This window comes from Suncus etruscus, chromosome 9, assembly GCF_024139225.1.
Source record: "Suncus etruscus isolate mSunEtr1 chromosome 9, mSunEtr1.pri.cur, whole genome shotgun sequence".
Classification (NCBI taxonomy): Eukaryota; Metazoa; Chordata; class Mammalia; order Eulipotyphla; family Soricidae; genus Suncus; species Suncus etruscus.
In genome coordinates this window covers 34,604,501-34,631,055 of record NC_064856.1, presented here as the reverse complement: position 1 = coordinate 34,631,055, position 26,555 = coordinate 34,604,501, and the positions used below count along the sequence as shown (strand labels likewise).

The 26,555-nt window shown below is 39.7% G+C and overlaps 1 protein-coding gene across 1 annotated transcript in view; it reads right to left on the bottom strand.

The window, feature by feature from the left end:
• SH3RF3 (SH3 domain containing ring finger 3) overlaps positions 1-25,579 on the bottom strand; it is a 351,630-nt gene extending 326,051 nt beyond the window's left edge. Inside the window, 2 exon segments of the mRNA XM_049781320.1 lie at positions 24,935-25,408; positions 25,410-25,579. Of these exon segments, the coding sequence (XP_049637277.1) occupies positions 24,935-25,408; positions 25,410-25,514 (579 nt within the window). The 5' untranslated portion in view covers positions 25,515-25,579.
• Between the last annotated feature and the right edge of the window lie 976 nt (positions 25,580-26,555).

Sequence of the window (26,555 nt, the reverse complement as noted above, 5' to 3'; positions counted from 1 at the left end):
AACCTTGACGAGAATGGTATCAAGCACCCTCCCACCATTCACACAACATTCATATCAATGCTAGATAATACTCCAAGTTTCTAGCAATATCCACTCATTCTATAGAAACCCAATAATTGAATTTCCATGAAATGCTAACTCTTTAGTAGTTAATGCCATTTAAAGAGAATGATAATCCCAAACCTAAAGTCCAAATCTAATAATTCACAATGTATGTAATAAAAGGCAAAACTCCAATTTCCCTACAGTGAACTCTCAAACTACACTGTTTTATTAAGTTAGATTTGGTTGTAAATACTGTATGTCAAATCAGGACCTGGAACAAAGCTATTACACATTTTCTTTACACTTGAGACACAAACCCAGAATTATTTATTCAATTTATGGTTCATATCAGCAAACATATCAGCAAACAAAGCATTGTACGAAAGATCTGACAAAATACACTGAGGAAGGGACAGAGCTCGCACACAGGTTCCCTAAAACCACAGGAGATGTAACATGATAGTTAAGCAGAAATAACCACCTCTCATTATGGTACTGTGTATAAATTTAGGAAATGGACAAATAACATGTGACAGCTTTGTAATCATTTACTTATAAAACACCATTCACTCTCTTACGAAGGATTAAATGCAGATAGAGAATTTTATTTCCTCTATAAAGAGCGCTGAGGCTGGGGAGAAATTAGATTCCAAGTTCATCAATTGAGCCCTGAAAAGAGATTGCTGATGAGGAGACTTGTTAGAGAAGCAAAACTTCCTGTTGGTGAATTTAGATCATCAGCTGGGTATGACAAATATTCTCATTTTCAGTTCCAGATCAATTGCTCAGCATGCCTCTGATAAACTCTCCAGGTTATTATTACATTAGGTTCAAACCCAAAATCCCTGCAATTGTTTGCAGATTCCATCAAAACGAACATTAAAAAAATCAGAGGAAACTTCATGTTGTTGCCTATAAACCTTCTAACAGCACATTATGTGGATACAAATATGTTAGAATCATAAAAGATATATTAGGATCAGAACTTCTGGTACAGTATTTGGAGCTTTCTAATTTTTTAGAGCCAGCTGTTCAGGCACAAAGTCACCAGTCATGTGTGACTCTTGAGCACTTGAAATGGCAAGATATGGAATTAAAATAAGCTGTAAATGCAAAATACACACCAATCCTTCAGACAAAGCACTGAGAAAATAAGCAAAATATATGATTAATTATTCTTTAGCAATTCATGCTAACATGCTAATATTCTGGATACAATGAACTAAATAAGATAAATTATTAAAATTTAATTTTATCTATTGCTTTTCTCCTTGTGTCTATTAGAAAGTTTTAAAGCCCACGTGTGACTTACATTAATTATTTCTATGGACACTGCTGTTTCTAATATAAATTTTAAAATTTGAACCATCAAAAAGTTTATTTGAACATATGTTAATCCATTAGCTTCTTGCAAATATTTTTGGGCCCATGTAAGTGTGTGTGTGTGTGTGTGTGTGTGTGTGTGTGTGTGTGTGTGTGTGTGTGTGTGTCTGGGGAAGGCAGAATTCTATATTCAGTCTCTCCCTATGGCCATAAATGCTGAGCTCCACAAACATCTGTGCTTCAATTTATACTCAATCCAGAGGGAAGGAGAGTGATTGCAGAGAAGGGTTATCTATATAAGAAAATTATCCATTTCAGAAAATATCTAAGAAAATTTTAGACAAAAAGACAGCATCAAAATTTAATGTGCTGTGCACATATTTCTTATTCTAGAATAAGAATCTTTCAAGAGCTGGCAAGAACCTGCCCAAATACAGGGAAAGAAAAACACTCCATGGTTCTGTACAATGACCCTGGATTACCTCTAAAATACTATCAGAACTAGGTAAACTAGGTAAACCTGCACCAGCATATCAACAATTGAAAAAGAAGAATTTTCCTTTCCCATTCCTTTCCTATCTTCCCTGTATAAGCTCTTTATGTTCAGTCATAAACTACTAATTTGCATTTACAAATGTACATTTTTTAATATTTTTAATTTAAACACCTTGGTTACAAACATGATTGTGGTTGGGTTTCAGTCATATAAGATAACACACACCCCCCATCACCAGTGTAACATTCCCATCACCAATGTCCCAAATATCCCTCCTCCTCTCCCCACCCCCACCTGCATTTTTAATAATTTTATTGTGATCAATGTAAATTACAAGTCTTTCACAGTAATATTTAAGGTACATAGTAACATTGAATCAGAGGTATGCCCACCACCAGTGTTGTCCTCCCTCCAACCAGGTTCCCAGCATCTCCCTCCTTTGCCCTTGGACTGCTAGTTTAACTGGTCCCCTCTGTGTATAGCTTGTTGAAAACTGGGTATCAATTCTGTTGTAGTTGACTTTGGGTTTGGTTTTTAAGTCTGCTAACTTTTTTTTTTTTTGTGGTTTTTGGGTCACACCGGCAGTGCTCAGGGGTTATTCCTGGCTCCAGGCTCAGAAATTGCTCCTGGCAGGCACGGGGGACCATATGGGGCTCCGGGATTCGAACCGATGACCTCCTGCATGAAAGGCAAATGCCTTACCTCCATGCTATCTCTCCGGCCCAGTCTGCTAACTTTTTATTTCTACTCAATGTTCATACGACTGTTTGAGTCTGCTACCATCTATTTTCTCCCCTCAATTTACGAGGTAGAACAAGATGATTCAATTTATGTGGTTCTGTTTGGAAAAAAAAAAAGAAAAGAAGAAAAAAACAGACCAACAAAAAGAATGGGAGGAGTCCGTCTAGAGGTATATATATATATATATATATATATATAAAATATAAATTTATATAATATATTTTATATTATATATTTATATATATTTATATATAATTTATATTATATATGATATATATCAATTTAGAAAAGGGCAAGGATGAAGAAATAACCTGGAGGTAGGGCATTTGCCTTGCATGCAGAAAGATAGTGGTTAGAATCTCGCATCCCATATGGTTCCCCGAGCCTGCCAGGAGTGATTTCTGAGCACATAGCCAGGAGTAACCCCTGCCAGTTGTGACCCAAAATCCAAAAAATAAAATAAAGAAGAAAATCATAACATAAAAAAGCCAAAAAAAAAAAAACACAAAAAAACAAGCACCAAATATTATAATTATTGTTAAAAGCTCAAAATATTCTAATTTCTCTCCCATATGAAGGTAAGATAAGGTGCAGTGTGAACTTAGCATCTATTACAACTTAATTCCAAACTCAGTCCATACTTTGACCTTTTACTGTGTAAAATGAGGATCGTCACACCAATCCGCAAAAATGTGAAAACCAAAGCAAAACCCATCAGGTTGAGACTGAACAGTTGTATGACAGGCCTCATTTTACCTAAATGCAAAATGAGTAAAAGTTTCCATTTCAGAATTGTTAAAAGATGTAAGTCATAAATCCACTGTTTTGTATAAAATTATAGTTCTAAGGAATTATTCAATTGAATAAGAAGCTCAAGAGTGCTGGGCTCACCATAATTTTGGCAAAATCCTTAGGGGGTCTCCCTTCCTCAGCCATATCCCTTCGTTTAGCCATTTCTCAAGTAGGTGTCACGACTTCTCAGTTGGCTCCAAATGACCTCCTTTAAGTTTCAATTTTGCACCAAGGACCTCTGTACTTCAGGCCTCAGTGCCTGTCTCTGCTAGAGCATTTTCTTCTTTCCTTCTCACTGGTCAGATCCTGCTTCTCTTTCTAGGCACAGCTGCAAGTCAAGTTCTGTTCTCAAGGATCACTCCTGAAGGCGCTTGAGGTTCAAACCCAGGTTGGCTGCATGCAAGGCCACAGCATCCTACCTGTGGTACCATCTCTTCAGTCCAATATTTCTATTTTAACTAAAAAAAATTTCAACTGGCATCTTATTCAGTCTCTTGATAATGCCCCCATAGTAGCAAACAAATAAACATGAGCTCTAAAAATTAAATATTTTATCTTGCTCTTGTTATATGGTCTACAAGGAGAAACTGCAGGCACACATAGGTGCTACCTGAACAGCTGTGAGGTAAAGGAGCTCTTCTCCTTCCAGAGTAGGTTACAGGGATGCAGGTACAGGACACCTAGTGACAGCAAAGACACATGCTCAGTTGAAGGAATGGCTTCCCTGTGGCTGTTCTTCTTTCTTGCCTGGCACAGTCGTTGCCCTCACTGCAGGAAACACCTCTGCAAGTTCCTTTGAAACCATTCATCTGTGGTTTAAAAAACACTGTAGCAACCTTTGAGATGAAAAGCGGTTTAGAAGTGCAAATGACTGTCAATATGAATATTAATCGCAGCTTTATTAATAGCTGGAGTCCACATAGGCCAGACACTTGACTCTTGATTAAACAGAGTGAAGGAACTCCAGCCAAGTCAGAGACTTTTCAGCTCAAAGCCAAAGGATCTGCTGGAGCACATTCCCAGTGGAACAATGTCTGACTAGAGAAATTACATGTTGCCAAGTGGGGCCAACATCTGCCTAGAGCAGCTTGCTGCTCCATCAGGCTATCATGTCCCTAAAATTTTTGCTACTGGGGCATCAACAAGTAGAGCATAGTGCTACAGTGTTCGCAGATACTTCAGGAAAGATTCTGCATGAAGGAAGAGTAAAGGGTGGGGGGTCAAGAAACTTGGAGTTGAAAGGTGTAATTAAAAAGAAGAAAGTAAGCTCCAAGTTGATGTGGGTTCTGCCTAATCCACAATAACAAGAAATGGAAATTGTTTTATTTTTTGGTTAAAAATAAATCAAGACTATTCTAAAAGCTGTGTATTCACCTAAAATGTTTTGAATTACTTTATTAAAACACCATGTTTTACATAGTTGTTCATAATACATTTGTTTCTGCCATTCCATGTTCAAATACGAATTCCCCACTAATGTAACTTTCTCTCTACCATTGTTCCTTGATTCTCACATACTCCCAAACATGACCCCTTGGCGGGCATGAAATAATATGCCAGGGCTGGAGCGGTGGCTCAAGCAGTAGGGCATTTGCCTTGCACGCACTAACCTAGGATAGACTGCAAATCGATTGCCCAGCATCCCATATGGTCCCCAAAGTCAGGAGCAATTTCTGAGTGCATAGCCAGGAGTAACCCCTGAGCTGATGTCACCGGGTGTGGCCCAAAAAAAATTAAATAAATAAAAATAAATAATATGCCTTATATTACTTGTTTATAGATAAGTGCTAATGAAATTACTTTTTAAAAACCACAAGCAAAGTGGAAATTATTATATCTTATAGTGAGATCATTAAGTTTAGTCAAAAGGTTTATTTAGTAAACTATTTGTTGCTATTTTGATCTTTCTGTTATTTGTTTTGTTTCATGACATTAGGTGGCTTCTATGCTACTTTGACATATAATTTGGTGTGCTCCTACTGGGATGACAATATTGAAAAATTTTGGAGGTCCATATGTCGCCATGTAGTCCAGGAATTCCAAGTTGTATTGCTAATATGATGATGGCTCTGGGATGTGGTTATGGCTGCCAGGCCTTTCTGCTAGCACAAATAAACAAAGAGAGTGTCACGTTCAGTCCAACAAAGTCCTGATTATCTCAGCCCAAATATTAATAAACCTAAGTTTTGGTTGATTAGCCATCTCCCTAGAGATCAATGGTAAAGCCATAAAATTGGTCCATTAGCAGAACAGCAATTGTAGGTGTGGGTGCAGCTACCAAGAGTAGGAACTTGGCCCATCTTTCCTCCCAATATTGCCCTAGTTTTTATCTATGAGGCTGTTGCATCCATAATTTTTTCATAAGTTTGTTTACATCTCTTTGAAGTATAGAATGAGTCTATGGAACTGGCCTGTAGTGGACATGGTGTTGGCTGTTGGGCATGGTTGCAGCTGTCAGGTCTTCTGGAAGTATGAAAAGGTGTGGGAGGAAGAGTGCTGTACTCGTTCTGACCAAGTCCTGGTTATCTTAGCCCAAATATAAGCATACCTGGAGTTTTGGTCTGCTATCATCTAGTTCTATAGACTCATGGACACATTCACTTAAAATGTTTGATTTTTTAACCACTAAGGTTGTTTTCACTACAAATATTTGAAACCTAAAATGATATCAGCTATCATAGCAATCAAGCAATGTGTCTATAACCAAGCCTCAGTAACTTCATGAGTCAAACATACTATATTATGTTTTTCTTCTTAAGTCATAAATGTACTTTTCAGCATTAGAAATGATCTCTTTCACATTTTAAATGCTGTGGTTTTGGCTTGACTAATGCCACCTTTAATTATGCATCATCGAGTATTTCACTGTGATCTAATGGGCTCTATTACTCAACAAAATGGGCCCTGTCAGCAATAATATTTCCCAGAGACATTATTCAACCTTTCCTCCATTCTCAAAAAGCACCAGCCTCCATGAACAGAAACTGTACACAGCTGGACATAGTATCATCCCAATTTATCCAAAATTATAAAACTATCTTTATAAGAAGACTCACTGTACCAGCTTTCTAATGCAGCTGTGTTCAAAATTGCCAGTTCACAGCCATTAAAATGTTGAATACCAGAGCTAGAGCAACAGAACAGCTGGTAGGGTGCTTAAATTGCATAAAATCAACTGAAGTTCAATCTCCACCATCAAGGTACTGAGCCCTGCCAGTAGTGATCCCTAAGTGCAGAGACATGAGTAAGTTTTAAGCACCATCAGGTGTGGCCCTCAAGACCAAAATTTTTTAAATTCTGATAAACCACTGGTCTCATGTGATTTGAAAAATTAGTAGCACTATTGATGGCTCTCTGCCTTCACTCTGGACACATAAACACAGCCATGTCCATCCATAGCATGTACTATATAAGTGGTAAGACAGATGAGCACATTGATACCATGCTTAGGGGGAAGACAAGAGATGTGCCCAACCCCAGAGCACAAGAGGGACAGAGAAAATAAAGCCACAACTAATAACTCATGGCAGAAAAGAAAAAATCATACTTCTGGACTTCTGAATGCTTCTGGGAAGCAATGCACATCCATGAATATGCTCTCAGAGGAAGTATCATCCCATTTATTTATTTTCCTTTGACAGACCTGTAACCTATAACAAAGGTTATAATTCCAATAAGTGAGCATTTTGGTCATTTCCACGCACACCTTGAAGACAAAAAGAAACATATTCTCTGACTCACACTAGGATAGTCAATAGAGAAAAATAAAATGGAGTTAAGAAAAAAAGAAACTTGTTAAAAAGAGCCATTGCTTAGGAGAAAACCTTACAGAACTTTCATTTCTCCAAGGGAGAAGGAAAAAACAAGTAAACTATATTGGAAGCTTATAAGAAGTGATTTGAGTCCAGAAGAGAAAAAGAAGAATCCTGAAAGGGAAGTAGTGGGAGGAAAGAACGGAGAAAATCCATGGCATTGGGAGAACATGGCAGGACTAGGGAGACCCTGGAGCAGAAACAATCAGTGTGTTTGGGTGAAACATGGAGGCTGTACTTAGTAAGGTGATCCATGAGAGATCCCTCAACAACTCTAGCCAGTGCCTCCTAGAAGAGTCTTTAGAAAACAACCAGCAGGACTATAAGTAGATTAGTTAGTAGGCTGATACAAAGTCATTGGAAGCTTGAGATAATGTAGTCTCTGAACATCTCTTCGAAGAACAGACTGGGGACACTGAGTCCTTGTATTCAGGGAATGCCAATGTCGCATAGCCCTCAAAAGATCATGACAAGATTAAGTAATAGAGCACTTAATTAAGTTAGTTTAAGTGGTAGAGCACAGGCTTAGCACATGCAAGGCCCTGGAATTTTTACCTAGCACTGAATGACCCCTGAGCAACACCAGGTGTAGCCTTAGTGACCTCCAACCACCACCAATCCAAAAACAACAGGCCACATGAGCAAAACAATGCCAGAAGTACTACAATTTTCAAAAAATAAAATCAAAGTAAAACTTCCATGGAGACATACATGGCTTACTAGCATGTGATGACCTGTCCAGAATTTAAGATGAGTTCACTAGAACCTGTAGCCATCCTCATAGGTCCCATGACCTATGACTTTTCAATTATAATCTGAAACTTCCTAGACACATAAACACACATGGTAGGTGGCAGTTTTAAACTTTTGAGCAACAGATAGCAGTCATTTTTTCTATAGCCATGGAACCATGAGTCGGATAGTGCAAGACTACAGAGACATAGGTACACATGAGATTCAAGGTCTTGATAAGCTTGATGCTGCCTTGGAAGCAGAACTGAAGATACTGAGTACAGAGTAATGAAGAAATCTAGTGACACAAATATGCTAATGAGTGAAAAAATCAAAGTTGGCCCCAATTCCCAAAAAGATGCCCATACTAGTCCATGCCTTTACATGCTCATACATATGCTTATAGATAACTGTATGAGCTTATTGTTACTGCCCTGAAAGAACACTGGGGAAACCTGGGTTTCTTTTGTCTGGGCACCTATGTGTGGAGAACACAGACCTGATAACACTAAGACCTCTCCAGTCAGTAACTTCTCTGTCTCATATCCTTGTCCCAGCTCCCCGGATAATTCATATTCAAATAAGAAGTAGGGAACAAAGTGTCTTAATCATTTATTTAGCCAAGTGGATCATCTCTTGGATCAAGACTTTGCAAAAATTTCTCCTTTGTGGTTCACACAGCTAGTGTCTGATTAGTTCAAGTAGACATGGCAATGTTTCTATTCAGGTTGGGATGAAGAGTGCACGGTCCAGAACCCCAGTTCAAGGTGTCACCTTTCTTGATCCTTTTAGATTTTTTTTAGCCCAAAACAAAAACCAAAGTCTATTGCATGATTTGGGGGCTGGAAAGTCAAAAAGATAAATTTTTCTAAAACTTGGCTTCTTAAAATGAAATGTTGCCTGCTCTGTATAGATACCCTATTCAAACTCTGTAAGTCATATTTTTATAGTATATCCACAGAATGCAAAGAGGGTCTAAAAGAAAAACATGGACATGCCCAAGGACAGAAAAGACTGCTTCCTTTATTGCTGTTCCTTGACCATCCAAACAACACTCTTCCAATCCCAGCTTCACAAAATTTGCTTACTACTCTTTAGAGTGACTTACCTTTAATTTCAATTTGTCTTCAAATTTAACATAATTAATCATTATCATTTTATATATACTTAAGAATTGATCTCCAGGGGCCAGAGAGATAGCATGGAGGTAAGGCGTTTGCCTTTCATGCAGGAGGTCATCGGTTCGAATCCCTGCGTCCCTTATGGTCCCCCGTGCCTGCCAGGAGCAATTTCTGAGCCTGGAGCCAGGAATAATCCCTGAGCACTGCTGGGTGTGACCCAAAAACCACAAAAAAAAAAAAAAAAGAATTGATCTCCAGGACACTCTGAAGTTATCTTGTCGTGTCACAAACTTAGAAGTCAATGCCTCTTACGAAAGAAGTAACACCTCTTTCTTAAACTCCTAGGTCAGGTCATATTTCAGCAGTCACAATGTCAGTACCCAGGTCCTTAACACTCTACTGTGACACCCCTCCCTAAATTGCTCAGCATAATTGTCACCATGAACGCTGACATTCTTGAAATTTTCACAATAGATGGAAATTTTCCCACTACATTTAGAAGTAAATGTGTCCCCCAAAGGACAGCCATCTTTCTCATATTTATTGGCAAGCACCCAACATATACTTCACTTATAACAAGCCTCACAACTGTGTAAAAAGGTCAGTCAAATGTCAGGGTCAGAAAACATACCTCAGTAATCATCAGAGCAAAGGTGGCTTTGTCTACTGTGACTATAGGGTGGACCTATAAAAATCACTACTTATGGGGCAGGAGCGATGGAGAAGTGGTAGGGTGTTTGCCTTGCACGCAGCTGACCTAGGATGGACCGCGGTTCTATCCCCTGGCATCCCATATGGTCCCCCAAGCCAGGAGCAATTTCTGAGCACATAGACAGGAGGAACCCCTGAGCATCACTGGGTGTGGCCCAAAAATCAAAAAAATATATATTACTACTTATATGTCAAGAAAATAGTTCAAAGGGCATTCACATGTGCCTGGCACATGCAAGACTCTAAATTTGATTATAACATTGCATGGCATCCACAGTGACTGTAGCAGAATGGAAGAAACAACCTCTCTAACAAACATATAAAACAAATTTAAAAGTTAGTTGTGAAATATCTCTTCAGCAGTTGTCACTGTCAGGCTGGCAAGAGCTATCCTATGGGGAGCTTGCTAATCAAGGGCAATACACCCCACGTATGGGACAACACAAAATATAGGTACTCAGATTCCCAGTTGTGTTTTATCAACCAGGGAGAATCAGGGCTGCTGGAAGTCCTCGATTACATTAAGTTTCTAAGTTTAAAGGGATAAATTCAAGTTTTATAAGGAAATCATAGGAAGCAATTCAAAAGCACTTCATAACTTGTGTGAATTTTTAACAAATGTGAAACCAAACTTAACCTCTTGTTCCCAAGAAGAACAAAATCTACTGATCAAACAAGCCAAGTATTATGTGAAGGGAGCTGGCAGAGAAATAGGGATGCAATGATGACCTAATTTTGAGGTATTGTAGGTCTCATAGGGGCCTATGGAGTGGAGGAGACAAAGTATATGAACCTCTCAAGTCTGAAAATAATCAGTCAGCATACAGCAGCTTTCTCACAAGTGCAGCCAGAATAACCAATGAAAAACATCCATTGGGACCTGATGCATCCCATGGATTCTGGGACTTGAGAAACAAAACCAGTCCAAAGATGGAGGGTAGAAGTGGCAAGCAAGAACTTGTAACAGGAACTCCCAAGACCACCGGGTGACAACAAAGAGGTGAATCTACTGAGGAGTCCTAGAAAGTGAATCTCCAGTTGGCAGCCCTCAGCAGTCTCAGAATGGGATGGCCTTGTTGACTATCCCCAGAAGCCACAGTCAGAAACAAGAGCAGCCACAGATCAAGAGGTTCTGCTCATCGATGTGAACTGCTGCCCTTGAGAATACAGTTCCTCAGAGGGGTCCTTGTAAACCAGGTTCTACCAGAGAACAGGTGTTCACTACCTGGAAGTTCACCTGAAATGGTCTGAAAGCAGCCACACGTCATCAGGAGCTAGGAGATATAAGCTGTCCTTATGAAGCAGGGAAAAATACACATATATAAAGGTGGTCCTCAGGGCCTCTGGACTTCCTGCTCTCCAGGACTGTTTCTCTTTGGATTTTTTCAGCACTCCTGAATCATGGAAATGAGTTTCTACCTTCTCTAAGATAACAATGCTGGCTTAGGAGCTCCACTTTTCTCTCAAGATTGGCCACCATCCCAATATTACCTGCATTTTCTGGTACCTACACTCCAAACCCCTGCAGTTCCTTTATTGAATCCACCAGGGCTCAGCAAACACTCAGACATAATGGGTAGAGTTGGTATGATAGACTGTAGGATGTTCAGGTCTCTTTTCAATGCAGGCGACAAGTATATGGGTAGTATTTGCTTATTCCAGAAGGTGAATGTGTTAATCATCCAGAAATCATAAGAGGAATTATAGAAGATGACTAACTTGCCTCCAAGAGTCAGATAATCCTAACTTGAAGGGCCCAGCAAAGCAGTCATTGTCAGGAAAACATGCAGCCCATGAAAGAAAGCAGAAAGGAAAGAATACTGAAAACAGCTTGAGAAATAAAAATGGAATCAGAAATTGCACTGAAGAGATATTTAAAGGGAAGAGTTTTGTAGAAACTGGGGCTTAGATTAACTGGTTGACCTTTTTCACCTGAAATAAATAAATTAGGTACTGGATCACCAGACTTGCCCAGAACATGTCCATTCTCCAGGCATACTCTGGGGGACAGCACAGATTTGAAGTCCACGTGGCTCCCTGAAAACCCACAGAGTTCCTGAATAGAGAAGTTTGTTCAGTTTTTAACAGTCTCAAATGGATGACCTAACACTATGGAAGGCAATTGGAGCATTTCATGGAAGAATCCTTTGCCAGAGGTAAACTGTTGGGTAGTCAAAATTGATAGGTTAGCACTCCTGTGTTCACTGCAGCACTATTTAAGATGAGAGAATCTGTAAATAACCCAAGTGTCCGAGAACAAATGAGTAGATAACAAAATATATACACAATGGAATACTATATAGCTGTTAAAAAATAGTCATGAAATTTGCTTATACATGGATGTATAATGGAGAGTAGTATGTTAAGTTAAATGAGTCGGAGGGAGAAGGATAGACATAGAATGAGTGCATTCATTTGTGGGATATATATTTTTTTTAAAAAAAAAGGTATTATAGTAATAATTCCCAAAAGTAATAGAAACAGGGGCCAGAAGATTAGTCCATGGTAGGAAGTTTGCCACAAATAGATATGGAATGCTGTTAGGGAGCAGAAGAGAACATTATTACAGTGATAGTTGGAAATGATCCATCTGAACAAGAACAATGTGCTGAAAGGTGGTAAAGCGACATGCATGATACCCCTTCACTAACAATATTGCAAACCACAGCGTCTAAGAGAAAAAAAGGAAAGAGACAAAGAAATGTCAGTCAAAGAGGCAGGCAGGGGAGGCAGCAGCAGGGAAGACAGGAGGGAAACTAAGAACATTGGTGGTGGGAAATGTATACTTATAAAGGGTGTCAGATACTGTAGGACTGAAACTCAATCATGAACAACTTTGTAACTGCATCTTATGGTGATTTTATAAAAAAAAAAACTGATAGGTTAACTCTTTTGGAGCACAGCTTATTATAACCATACTTTATAAATTAGCTATCAACTCCATGCTGGCTCTTGGTAGGAAGAATGCTATCCTCCAGCTTGAAGTGAAAACCCCCTTCTGGCCAATAGTCTTCACCTGAGTTTCATCATTTGGCTTAAGTGAGCATAGTTTACAAAACTTTTTAAGTCTCTCTCTCTCTAGTCAATAAAATTTTCCAATTTTATTTATCTTTTTTTTTATCCCCACTTTCCCCCATTTTATTTATCTTTCAAAGGATCCCACCCAAGAAAAGTTGGGGGGAACTGTGTCTAGTCCCAGTAGAGCAGAAGAGTTCTGATGCTACTTCCAACAAAATTCAACACAATAGTACAAACTTGATGATTTGGTGCTTGAGCCCAGTGGTACAGTGCTGCTTGGGCCTGCCAGTAGGGCTAAGGGGGCCATTGGACCAGACTTGATTGTGTTGAGAGGTTGGGAGGTGACTCAAATCAAACTTTCTCCTTCCACCCAAGTTCTAATGCAATGCACAATGCATATTTCCCAGTCAATGGGTACCATACATTTTATTTTATTTTTTATTGAATCACCATGAGAAACATAGTTCCAAAGTTGTTGATGGTTGAGTTTCAACTCATACAATGTTCAAATACCAATCCCTCCACCAGCATACATCCTTTCATGTAACATTTTAAAGTCATGCACAAGTTAGAGAATTATTTAAAGATTTAATAAATTGAATAGTGTAATCCATAAACAACCTATATTATAATTAAAATATCTTCGAAAATAAGCAGAGCTGCAGTTCAGGGAGCTTCAATTTGGTATATAGATGAAATAAAGGCTTGAGTTTCAATTACTAAGAAAAGAGAGAGACTATTGTTGCCAGAATCCTGATGCTTTTCTAAAAAGTTTTTGATTTTTCTTTTGCCAGCAAGGTGGCATCAAATTTTGGCATCAAACTTTCTAATTATAATATAGTTTTATCCCATATGCTTACTTTTTGGACTAGTGTGTAATAGAAACTCAAATATCTGTTCATTTGAACAGGAAAAAGGCGCATCAACTTAATACTTCTTGAGTGACTATGTGACAGCTTTCTGTGAGGTAAACCCCAGGTTTCCCAGTCTGCCTCCTTGAATTCAAGTGCTCTTGAGATCTTTCTCCTGTGATCTGGGCCTGCTAGGTTCCAAAACATTCACTCCTGGAGGTAGCATGCCTGTAAAGGTTCTCACCATTTATACATTAATTCCTATGGCACATCCTAATTCATTTACATTCATATAAATTCATGTCAGCATTACACACACATTCCACTAAGCATAAATGCAAATATTGTAATATCTTTCTATTTGCAGATAACCATCATTATTGGTAGCAATGTAAATACATTGATGTGGAAGACAGAAACATGCAAAGTAACTTCTCTCAGAGACTCCCATGGGTTTCCAAGGATTGCTTACCTAAGCTGCATTTCTAAATATCCGTAAGCTAGTAAGGGCCATAGTCATATTTAAAAAAATCAGCAACCTGTGAATTTTGTACACTTATATTTGCTACCCCATTTTTGATCATTCTGTACTGCCAACACCTACAGTTTGGCACCCCATTCCCTTAAGAATAATTAAAATTCCAATAGGATACACATAAAAAATGCTGTTCTAATTCATAAAATCTGAAGATCTCCCATGCAAGGCAAATCAGATAAAAAGTAACCTTGGCCTCTAGGGTTTTCCCCTAACTAAATTTTTGCTGATGTTTTATTTCAAAATGTAGCTCAAAAGTGTTTTTAACTGTGAAAATTTGAGATAACTACAGATTGAAGTGAAATACACACTTGATCCAATGCACAATTGAAACTCAATCTCTTCATGCTTGAAGAAGCAAGGGGGCTCTGAAAGGCTTGAAGGAAAAACAACTGGACATCATTCTGCTCAGCTCAACCACACAGAACAAGGTTATTCCAGGCAACTGTAGACATATTACAGGGTCCCACAGAAAAAAAGGAGATGCGCTTCATATCAGGACAATTTGTCAGTATGCTCTGGGCTAAGCAGGATTATTCATCCCTATTTTCTTTTTATAAATAAATTGCAGTTAACTTTTTTTTTACATTAATGAAACTTCTGAGGATTAGGAACACTACCTTCAGTAACAAAGATAAAATAAGGAAACCACATAAAAGGTGAAACAAGGAGATTCAAACCACATTAGGACCCTTCTAATACAGTCTCTAAGGGCAAAGCATCGTATCAAACCACACACACAACTTTGTACATTTAAGATATTTTATAAATAAATTCACTATCAATAAGAAAAGACATGTAAAGTGTGCCTCATTAATGATAAAGGAGTTCAAGTGTTTTGGGGGTTGTTTTTTTTTGTTTTTGTTTTTGGTTTTTTTTTTGGTTTTTGGGTCACACTGGCAGTGCTCAGGGGTTACTCATGGCTCTGTGCTCAGAATTCGCTCCTGGCAGGCTCAGGGGACCATATGGGATGCCGGGACTCAAACCACCGATCTTCTGCATGAAAGGCAAATGTCTTACCTCCATGCTATCTCTCCAGCCCCAAGAGTTCAAGATTTTTACACTAGTTACACTAGTTATAGGCACTGAAAGGACAGCTAATTATACATCTATCATACTGCACGGCCATTATCTTATTTATTCAGAAGAACAAAGAAAAAACCTTCTCACTGATAAGAAGCCTCATTAAAGAAACCATTCTCAGGAGCACCTGGTGAAGAACCAAGAAACTCAAGACTCCAACCTCTTCAGTTTTTCTTGGCTGCTGACTAAGTACCTACCTTTTGTCCCCTTCCTCAGAAGATTGCAGGGAACCTGACATATGCCAGTCTACAGCTTATCATCATGGAGGTAGCTAGATTTTCGTGCCAAAAGAAAAATCCAATATTGCATCAAAAGTCCCTCGCCGAAAAATAGTTCACTCAGACACCAGCCTGAGAAATCATTCTGGCGCAGCCACATATTGTCAGAGGATCTGAGTTACTGCATCTATCATGAGATGTAATAGGTGGGCCTGAGAATAAACCCAATATAGCAATCATGCAGAAGAATAAATGGGGGCATCATGGGAATAAATATGTCTTCAATAGCCAGTTGGACCTTCTCAAACTCCAGGTATTCTGCTATTGCAATATGCAGCAGTCTTGGACTAGATGCCAAAGCGAAAACTGAAACAATTATCTCATAATCATTGTCCTATTACTGGCAGTTGCCTATGAGACATAGCTAATGGCAAGATAGTAGCCTCCAGCATACAAAGCATCTGCAACCATGGGGCAAAAAAGATATAAGTCTATGATCTAAGTCTGCTAAAGTCTGTGATACTATTCTTCTATTAAGTTGTTTTGTCATAAGAGTTCTTCAATCCAAAATTCATACTTCAAGACACTTCTAGCAGCATTAACTGTGCACTGGAACAAAGAGTTCTTGGACTTTCATCTGTGCAATCAAGTACCTCGCTAAGCTATAATAAGAAACAAACTTCAATCCACCTACATCACCTGAATTTCCCAAGTACAGGCATGGAACAATGACTGGTAACTTCAGATATATTCATAAACTAAACACAAATTGAAACTCAATACTGTTGTGTGATTAATATATGCTATTTCCATCCACACAGGGAATCTTCCCAAAACTGAGATGAAAAGGATGCCATGTGGCTCCTGTATCAAGGTACCAAATTTGGCATCTGCTTACTGTCATCACAGTCTGCTACCTTGTGAGTTGTCTTCCTTTCTATTATGTCCTTCAGTGCCGGACTTTATTTTCTGGAGTATTATGACATCCCAGACCAAATGGCAACAAAACTCCAATAACACCATTGAACACAACAGAAGAAACAGAGGAACAAAAGCTAAGAGCAAGTCCCGCTCCTATCTCTTCCTGAATTCTTCAACATTAATTGATCTCCCGAAATCTCAAAAAGATTATGCCACCAAAACTTTTCTTTTTAAATAAAAAATAATTATTGAAGAAACAATGCATTATAGTTTATATATTTTATCAGTACATTATTAAAAATCAATATATAAAACATTATTTTTATCACCAAAAAAACTCATATTATCTTTTGCCATGTCTTTTTCCCATTTTACTCAACTCTACGATATCATTTTCCTCTTCCTTTCTAAGGACCACTAATTCAGTTTTATAAGCTAACAGTTTAATTTTGTTGTTTCTTTATGTGCTACAAGTGTGAAATCACAGCAGTTACTGTCTTTATCTGACTTATTTCACTAAATATAATACTCTGTGGATGCATCCATATGGTTGCAAATGTCAGGAGCTGTCCCAGCAGTGCTTGGGCTTGGTGGTGCTTGGGAAGATGGGTTTAGATGGTGCTTAGGATAACTCAGCACCTTATACATGCTAAGGCATATGCTCTACCACCAGAGTGGTATTTCATAGTAATATTTCTTTGTGTACAGATATCACTTTTGTTTTATTTTGGGTTTTTTTCTTTGTTCTTTTTTTGTTTGGGGGCCACCCAGTGGTGCACAGGGTTTACTCCTGGCTCTGAGCTCAGAAATCCTCCTGGCAGGTTGAGGGGACCATATGGGAAGCCAGGAATCGAACCCCGGTCCATCCTGGGTTGCCGCGCAAATGCCCTACCACTGTGATATCGTGTTTTATTTTGTATTTTAGGTTTGGGACCATATCCATCAGTGCTCAGGGATTACTCGACTCCCGGCAGGATTTGTGGATCCATATGGGGTGCCAGAGATCTAGCCTAAATTGACTAACAAAGCATGTGCTGCTTTACGTGCTATACTATTATTCCAGCCCCAAATTTTTCTTTCTCTGATCATCTGTCAGTGAGGACTTTGGGTTGTTTCTAATTCTGAGCTCTTGTGATCTATACTTTTGTAAATGTGGGGGTTCATATATCTACTCAATTTTATATTTCAGTAATTTTCAGGTAAATACTAAGAGTGGGATAACTTGCTCATGGAATTCTTTCTTTGTTCTCTCTCCTTTCTCTCTCCTTTCTTTCTTTCTTTCTTTCTCTCTTTCTTTCTTTCTTCCTTTCTTTCAGTTTTTGAGAAATTTTATGGTGAGGCTTCTATAAAAGTATTTCTTAAAGTATCCAAGCACCAAATAGACACTCTATAATTGTGAAGGATAAAATCTAAATATATGTATACATATATAAACTACACAACTATTAATGATTAAAGATTACCACCCTGATTTATTTTCAGATACTACAGATCCTCTCTGACATTTTCTCCAGCTAGGTGATGTTCTGGACAAGACAACATCTATTAGAACTTCAGAAACAACCCTGACACATTCTTCAAATAGGAGCAGCTTAGTACAGCACTGAAAAGATCCTCCGCTCCTGCCTGGGGCTGCCTATACTGTACATATCCACAGTCCCACTTCCCAGCCACGTTGAGACTGTGGGCATGTGGGTAATTTAAGGTAAAAAAAGGCAGACATAATCTTAAATTATTTTTAACTTCAAACTATAAATTAAATTATTGTTAAATAATAAACAGTTCAAGGGCAAAGCAGTCATTCATTGAAAAGTCACTGTTTTTTTCTTTTAAAAAATCAAATTAGGAGGAAAGATAGTACAACAGATACGGATCATGTTTTGACCCGGATTCTATCCCTGGCACTCCATGCAGGTCTCCTAGCATCACCAGGAATAATTCCTGAGTTATAACCAGGAGTAAGTCCTGAGTACAGCCAGGTATGGTCCAAGATCCCAAGATAAAAATAAATAAAACAATCTAACTAAAAGAACAGAATCAAAACATGAAAAGGGTTGTTTAAAAACTTAAGTTCTCGGAGGCCAGAGCAATATCACAATAATAGGATGTTTATTTGCTTTGCAAGCAGTCAATCTGGGAGTGACCCGAGTTTGATCTCCAGCATTCCATAATCCTTCCTTCCCTCCCGGAGCCTGCCAGGATCAATTTCTGAATGCAGAACCATTCTGATGTAGTAACTCTTGAGCTCCACCAGGTGTGGTTCAAAAACAAAGAGAAAAACTTGAGTTCTCAATATGTAAAAGATAGATATAAAATCATAAATTGTAGCTGTGAATTAAAAGAGAACATACGACTAACCTAAAAGAGAATATGTGACTCAAAGAAAAGTTCAAATCACTTCATCTAAATCATGGTAAATGCAGTTACATACATATGTGCTTATACTGTAAAATATTCAATAGCTATCATGTATTTGAGTTTCTATTTGACTTCTTACATTATGGGCTCTAAGAAATGTGCAATTTAAATTATCTTGAAAGATTTTTTGGGGACATGGTTAAAAAAAGGAATTTTATCCACTGCTCATAGAAATGATGTCTATTATTATAGGTTCAATCCCTATAATAAAACAGTATAGAAGGTGCTCAGTAAACTCAGAAGAGAGCTACCAAATGATGCAGCAATTTCACTTTTGGTTACCTATCCCTGAGACAAAAAAAACTTCACCCAAAAATACATAATAATATCACTATTAATTGCAGCACTCAGTACAATAGAGTTAAAATTAACCTAGATTTCCAACAACAGATGAGTGGATCATAAAGTGATGGTATATATACAATGGAATACTACATAGCTCTAAAGAATGAAGACAACATTGCAATCAAAGCAATTAATGCAATAATGCAATTCACTGCATTGTGGATGGAATGAGAAGATATCATGCTAACTGAAGTAAGCCGATGCCACTTATATGTGGCATTCAGAATAACTACATGAAGTAATGCAATGGTTTAAATGGGTGTTGTCTATAAACACTCTTGGCCCCAGAGGATAGTGAAGAAAAGGAAAGAATTATACTGGAGGGAGATGTGAAATAACAGGAGGAGATCAGGGGTCAAGGAAACTCAGGTATTTTGGTGGTGGTAAGGAAGGACAGAATTGAACATCTAAGCCATAGAGTCAACAACACTAAAATCATGAGACAAACTTTAACAATGAAACTTCAGAAAGGTGTACTTTATGATAGCAGGATTGGAGAAAGGGGGGCAGGGATACATATGGCATATGGGTTGAACTCTGGAATATTGGTGGAGAGAAGTTGAAATTGCTGTTGGAACTGGTGCTAAAATATTGTATGCCTAAAATTAAACTATAGCTTTGTAAATCATAATGCTTTAATTTTTAAGAAATTTTATAAATTATAAATAGGTATTTTAAGTGTTTGAATTATCTTAAAACACCTTGAGTTTCAAAGTCAAACTAATTAGCTCTCAGATCAAAAGAATTACCTGAGCTTTTTATAGCATTTTAAGTTATAAGTGTCCTTAAAAAATAAATAAATAAATAAATAAATAAATAAATAAATAAAAGTGTCCATACTATTAACCATTAGAGTTATGTTTTAATGTCAATCCACTGCTCCCAGGTCCAGTACCAACAGGAACTTCCTAAGCTCAATGAGAATATAAATATAGGCATAATGGGGCCTGGAAGTACATAATATGCCAGTACATAATAAATTCTTTGTTTGTCCAAATATAAAAAAGAAATTATTTTAATCATTTTTAAAAATTGAAATTACTATCTGTTTGAGTAAAACAGATATCTTAAAAGTAGTCTTTGTCAGACTTTCAGACCAATGGGTTAGAATAGAATTTTGGTTACAAATCCCCAAATATATGGTCAATTAATCTTTGACAAAGGAGACAAGAACTTGAAATAGAATAGAGACAGACTCTTCAACAAATGGTGTTGGGACAATTGGATAACTACATGTAAAAAAATTAAAGATCGATCTGTATCTCACACCTTACACAAAAGTCAATTCAAAGTGGATTAAAGGCCTTGAGATTAGACCAAAATACAGAAAGTTTATTGAGTAAAACATATACAAAATTAAGGTTTGGAGTTCAAAGAAGTCTTTGATGATAGGATGCCAATGACAAAGACTAGAGAAACAAATATGAACAAATGGGACTACATCAAACTAAAAAGGTTTTATATGGTAAAAGAAACATGGGCTAAAACCAGAGGACAGTTGAGACGGAGAAAAATTTTGCACTAAATGCATCAGATATCTAGGATATACAAAGTACTCACAAATGTTAACTCAACAAAAACTAAAAACCCATCAAAAAATGGGAAGAGAAAATGAACAGACACTTCTCTGAGGAAAACCAATAGACATAAAAAATGCTTACCATCACTTATCATTAGGGAAATCAAATCAAGACAACAATGAGATATCATCTTACACCACTGAGAATATAGCACATATCGAAAATACTGAGAACAATCTGTGTTTGTGGGGCTGTGGTGAGAAAGGAACTCTTCTCCACTGCTGGTTGAAATGCTGCCTGGTCCAACTCCTATGTTAAACGGTATGGAGGGTTCTTACTAAACTCAAAATTGAGCTGCCATATGACCTAACAATCCCACTTGGTCCCCCAAGCCAGGAGAAATTTCTGAGCACATAGACAGAAGTAACCCCTGAGCATCACCGGGTGTGGCCCAACAAACAAAAAAAAAAACAAAAAAAAAAAACAGGGGGACAAAACTAAATATCAAAGCCAAAGGCAACAACAATGGAGTCAAGAAACCCAAACTTTAACAATCTAATCTTAAAATGAGGCTGTTATACTGACAGAATAAGGTGCGAAGAGGGGGTGCTATGGGATGTACTTGGGGAACATTGGTTGAGGGAGGTGGACACTGATGGTGGAATTGGCCCTGAAACCAGCTGTGAAGGACTTTGTAAATCACAATGGTTTCAATAAAATTAAATTAATTTTTTAAGATAGACTTTGAATTAGTCCATTTAGAATCACAAAACCTTTTAAAAAAAAAGATACATTTCTTGAAATACCTTGATCAATCAATACTAGTTAGGGAATTATAAGGGTCATTTTACAAACTGTTAAAAAACAAAATATGAAACAAGCTAAATACACTCAGTACATATTTGGCAACTTTACTTAACAGTATTAAAATAGAACTATGAAAGAGAACTTCCTACCATTTTAAGAAACAACAGATAATGACAAGTAGGTGCCAACAGGCAAATGGAGTGGCCAACTGTTCTAACATAAGCTGTGCAGTACTTGTTCTGTGGTGTAAACTTTCCAGGGGCATCATTATTAACTCATTCAGTCTGATCTCAAATGACAGCGTGAAAGCAGAGCTGAAAGGTTAGAGCGCAGCTTCTTCAACTTTTTCCATTCATGACCCCTTTCATCTGAGAAATGCAACACAGGCCAAGCTGCCAAAAACATTTCAACCCTGTTATATGATTGATTTTGAATTAATTTTTTGTCAGGCACACATTTAGAAACCTTTTACTACTGCCAAATTTTTAGACCCCCACAGTTACATGATTTAACCCACAGCTGAAGGAGCTAGAGGATTCCAAGTGACTTTGTTGCAATCATAACATGACAAAACAGATGCAAAGGAAGGATCTAAGGGAAAAAATTATATTGTGAACTACAACCAGAACCAAATAGAAATTAGCACATTTTATACAGTAGATTTCCAATTCCCCACTGTAACTAAATTAAGAAATAATCTAAGCAAATATTTATCTCTTTGAACCTAAAATACTTAGATGTCTCAGTTGGCCCAAGAGAAGGAATGAGTGTATTCTCATTGGGAAAATAGGGCACTACCTTATACCAAGTGACCAGCTACTCATATTTATAATCAAATACAGTATATTAAACAATATGCAGAAGCCAGATGCATCCAGCATTAAACTTTGCTATGAAAGGACAAAGTAATTTCAATTAATAGTAAAGTACAAAAGCCTACTGGGGAGTAATTTTCAGTTAAGGTTTTTGCTTGCCAAATTTATAGTATGGTCAATATACAACACTTTATAATAAGACATTTGCCCATTCCCACTTCATCTCTCTCTCTCTCTCTCTCTCTCTCTCTCTCTCTCTCTCTCTCTCTCTCTCTCTCTCTCCAGAATGCAATGCAACTTAATAGCTATTAACCAGAACAGTATTACAAATAAGGATGCAATAATTCTGGTAGCCTGAGGAAACTTCTAGAGACTTAAAAAATAATGTATAAGAAACCAAATTTATTGCAATCTTCAACTCCATTACTTTTTATCTCTAAACATAATCAAATAAAATATTGGATATATTCAAGCTTCCTAAAACCTTTAATCCTTACAAGATGGGTCTCAGAAGAAATACTTAAGAAACATAACTAGATAACACAAGAAAGAAATAAAACATGTTCTGAAGTTCCCTAAGGCACACATAATGCCTCCATGTGCTTATGGAGAAAAGCAGCCAATACCAGAAAATTAATTCTCAGTCATTTAACATCATTACTAAAAGTTTATCATTTTTCTTTAAGTGCTAGAGATGTTACAGAATTCCAGGAGTAAACTATGGTTTTCCTCTTTCAGAGGTCACTTCCTAACCTTTTTATTAAACACAATTCAGATGGTGAGGAGGGCACCTGTATACACACGGTAACCAAAATATTCTAGTGTTTCTAGAAGCCTCACTTAATTCTCCAATAAGAAGGCAAGTGTCCATCTTCAAGCAAATAATTTTATTATGATTTCTTGGATTAAACAGCTAGGACTATATAAGTTTAAAATTTTAAAACATAAACAGTTCTAATTGGATTTAATTACAATTGAAACCAAAGAACAACTATTCAATTCCCTTTCAGCAGTGTACAAGTAAAAAATATTCTTTCACTATTATTAATGAACTGTTTATACTCCCTAATACATATAAACAGTCCAGTCCATGCTAAGAAGCTTGCTGCATATAGCTAGGGAGTGCTGAAAGGGTACAGAGGGACCACTAGGACAAAGATAATTAGAAATGATTACTCTGGACAAGAAGTGGGTGCTGAAAGGAGATAAAGTGATATGCATGATACCCCTTCAGTTACAATATTGCAAACCAGGGTGTCTAAAAGGTAAAAAAGAGGGAGAGAGAGGAAAGAATGCTTGCTCCAGAAGCAGGTAGGAAGAGAGGAAAGGAGGAAAATTGGGGACATTGGTGGTGGGAAATGTGCACTGGAGTTGTACATTGTATGACTGAAACTCAGTCATGAACAACTTGCAACTGTATATCTCATGGTGATTCAATTAGATAATTTATTTATCAAAAATACTAAAAAGGAAAAAGGAAAACCTGTGTGGGAAAATATATGACACAACCCTAAAGCTCAAGACCCAAGGGCAAAAGTTGCTAACCTCAGCAAGGTTGCAGTTCTGAGTAATTTCAATGAAGAATATTTCTAGCATCTCCGTTTTAAACACACTAAAATATTATATAAATGGTTGATGACCACTGTTTTTATAAGTGGTCCAAAAAAAGAGAGATAAGCTTGTCTTTTCTAAAATAATTGCTCTTAATCAACAGTAGGATTGTTTTAAACGTTAAACGAGCTCTTTTACAGTTAAAGAAATACCAAACCATGAGTACCTTGTTTCACACTTTCACACCAGCATCCCATGGCCTACCCTTGCCCTCAGTATCAAGTTCTCAGGGGTTGAGTGGGTTCAAAGATACTTCTTAGTCACTTTTGAAACTGAAGCACTGAAATCCTGAGGATAAGATCTTTTGACTAAAGCAGAAACCATGTACAACAGCATCAAAGCACAACCAGAAATCCTATGGGGATGCATCTCTAAGAACCCAAGGGCTTCCTGAGATATCACATCCTAGAAAAGACGCGTAAAACATGACTCCAGTTCCTGAGCTAATCCCTATCCTTATGTCAAAGGGAGTTTGTACATTCTTCATGTTCAGTGTGATCAACTGAGATCTCAGCCTAAGCTGAGGACACAGGCCATAACTAAACGCTTACTTAACTTCTCTTCACCTCCTCAGGCAAGACAGAGGCAAGTCTAGAAGTCCCAGTAAAGAGGTAAAGAAGGTCATTTCTAGAGAGGCCAGACCAGGGGAAAAGAGGGCCATGAGAGGGGTTTTCTTTTCCCCAAGGAAGATTATGTGTTGCCATGAATGTTAACAGATAAACAAGGTGTCCTGGAGCCACACTCCAGCCACTACCAGGGAGCAAGGGCAGGTGGAGAAACAGAGAGGGGGAATGAGAAGGGAAGATGGTGTGACCTAAGATAGAGTATGTGGAACCCTCTCAAAGTTCACCGGGAGGGGCTATTCGAGAGAACTTGATGCCCAAAATGTTGGCAAGTGGAACAGAAAGAGGGCATGACTCACTGGCCGAGTAAAGGCTAGTCACCCCAGCTTACACCAGGCCCCACACAGCCACACGTGTCCCACAGACCTTGGCGCTGCACGCTGAGCAAATACTCACTTTCGCAGTTGTGGTCGAGGACTTGCTGGTTGTCAGCTCGCGCAGGCTGGCGGTGGCACTGCCTACAGCAGACGCGGAGGGTAGAAAAAGCGGGGACCCTGGGGCACTACTGCCCCGACTGCCCTCGACATCGGAGGTTGCCCCAGAGCTGGGCCCTGGGCGCGCCAGAGGGCTGCCCGAGGGACTGCTACCCGTGCGAGGACGCTGGCGGATGCCGTCCAGCAGGCGCACCAGGAGGATGTTGGCGGGCAGCTCGTCCACTCCGCAGCCCACCAGGATGCGGCACTCGGGGCAGCGTAGCTCGTGGCGCGAACACACGATGCTCTCCAGACAACGGCGGCAGAAGGTGTGTTGGCAAGGCAGCACCTTGGCCGTGGTGTCCAAGCGCTCCAGGCACACGGAGCACTCCAGCAAGTCCAGGAGCGACGACTCGTCCATGGCGTCGTCGCTGGCCGCAGGGGCAGCCACCTGCCTCCAACCGCCGCCGCTCCCCAGGCCTGCAGTCGTCACCCCGGCTCTGCGCAGCAGCAGCGGCGGCGGCCGCCTTGGACATGCACCGCCGGGAGGTTCCGAGGAGCATGGAGGGGGGCGCGATGGTCGCGCGCAGCCGCTTAGGTCCCGGTGCGCACGGCGGGCATCACGATCGCCGCCTCCCGCCGCGACTTCTTCCCACCCACCCGCGGGCAGTCACGACCCAGAGTTCGCGCCCCGCGAGCCAAACTCCCGGCCAGACGAGCCCACGCACGCAGCCTTGGAGAGCTCGGCGCTCGCGGTGGTCCGGACACCTGTCCCGCGGGGCGTCCGCCTTGCCCGGATTCCGGGGGACACCTCTAGGCACCGAGCTTAAGCCGGTTCAGGGTTGGATGTGGCCACCCGCGGCCCGCAGCTCTGTGTCGGCGAGTGTGGAGAGCTGCTGCCTAGGGTGCCCCTGGGGAGGCCGGAGCGCAGCGTGCGCGCTCCCACGCGTGGTTGGAGAACCCCACAGCCCATGCAGCACCTCCATGCGCCCGGGGCCTGGCAGGGGACCTCAGCCCTGGAGAGTTCAGCCCGACTCCTCGGCGGAGAGCAAGCTACACGGGCGAGCGCACCGAGGTCACAGCCACTGCAGGACTCCGGAGCTGAGACCCGGGTGGTTTCTGCCTTCTTCGCCTGGGCGCAGTCTGGCGACGGGCTCTGTCTTGTTCTCCAGGGCTTCCAGGAACACTGGCACAGCCCCGATTCCCTCCAGGTGCCCCGAGTTCCTCTCCCGTGGGTTCTCTGCGAGCCTGGGGCGGGCAGTCACTGTTGCAAAGCAAAGTTTGGGCGGTGTGCCTGTGACCGTCCTTCTCGCCAGCGCCGTTACGCAGCTAGCCAACATCTGGGCATCCCCCTCGACGACTCTCCCTCCGGCTGGCGCGCAGACGTAACAATGCCAGAGCTGGTCTGGGGGAGGAGGCGCCCCCCGACACACACACACACAACGCAGCAGGGAAAAGGCTTTCGGGTGGACTGTCGGGTGCTCCCGGGGCTGCCGCCCCAGCTCAGAATCACCGATCCAAGGTGGGGTGCCCGCAGCTCTTGGGACCCGCACCTTCGTGCCCAGCTCAGAGCTCCGGTGCCACGCCCTGGCCTGCGCAGTGCG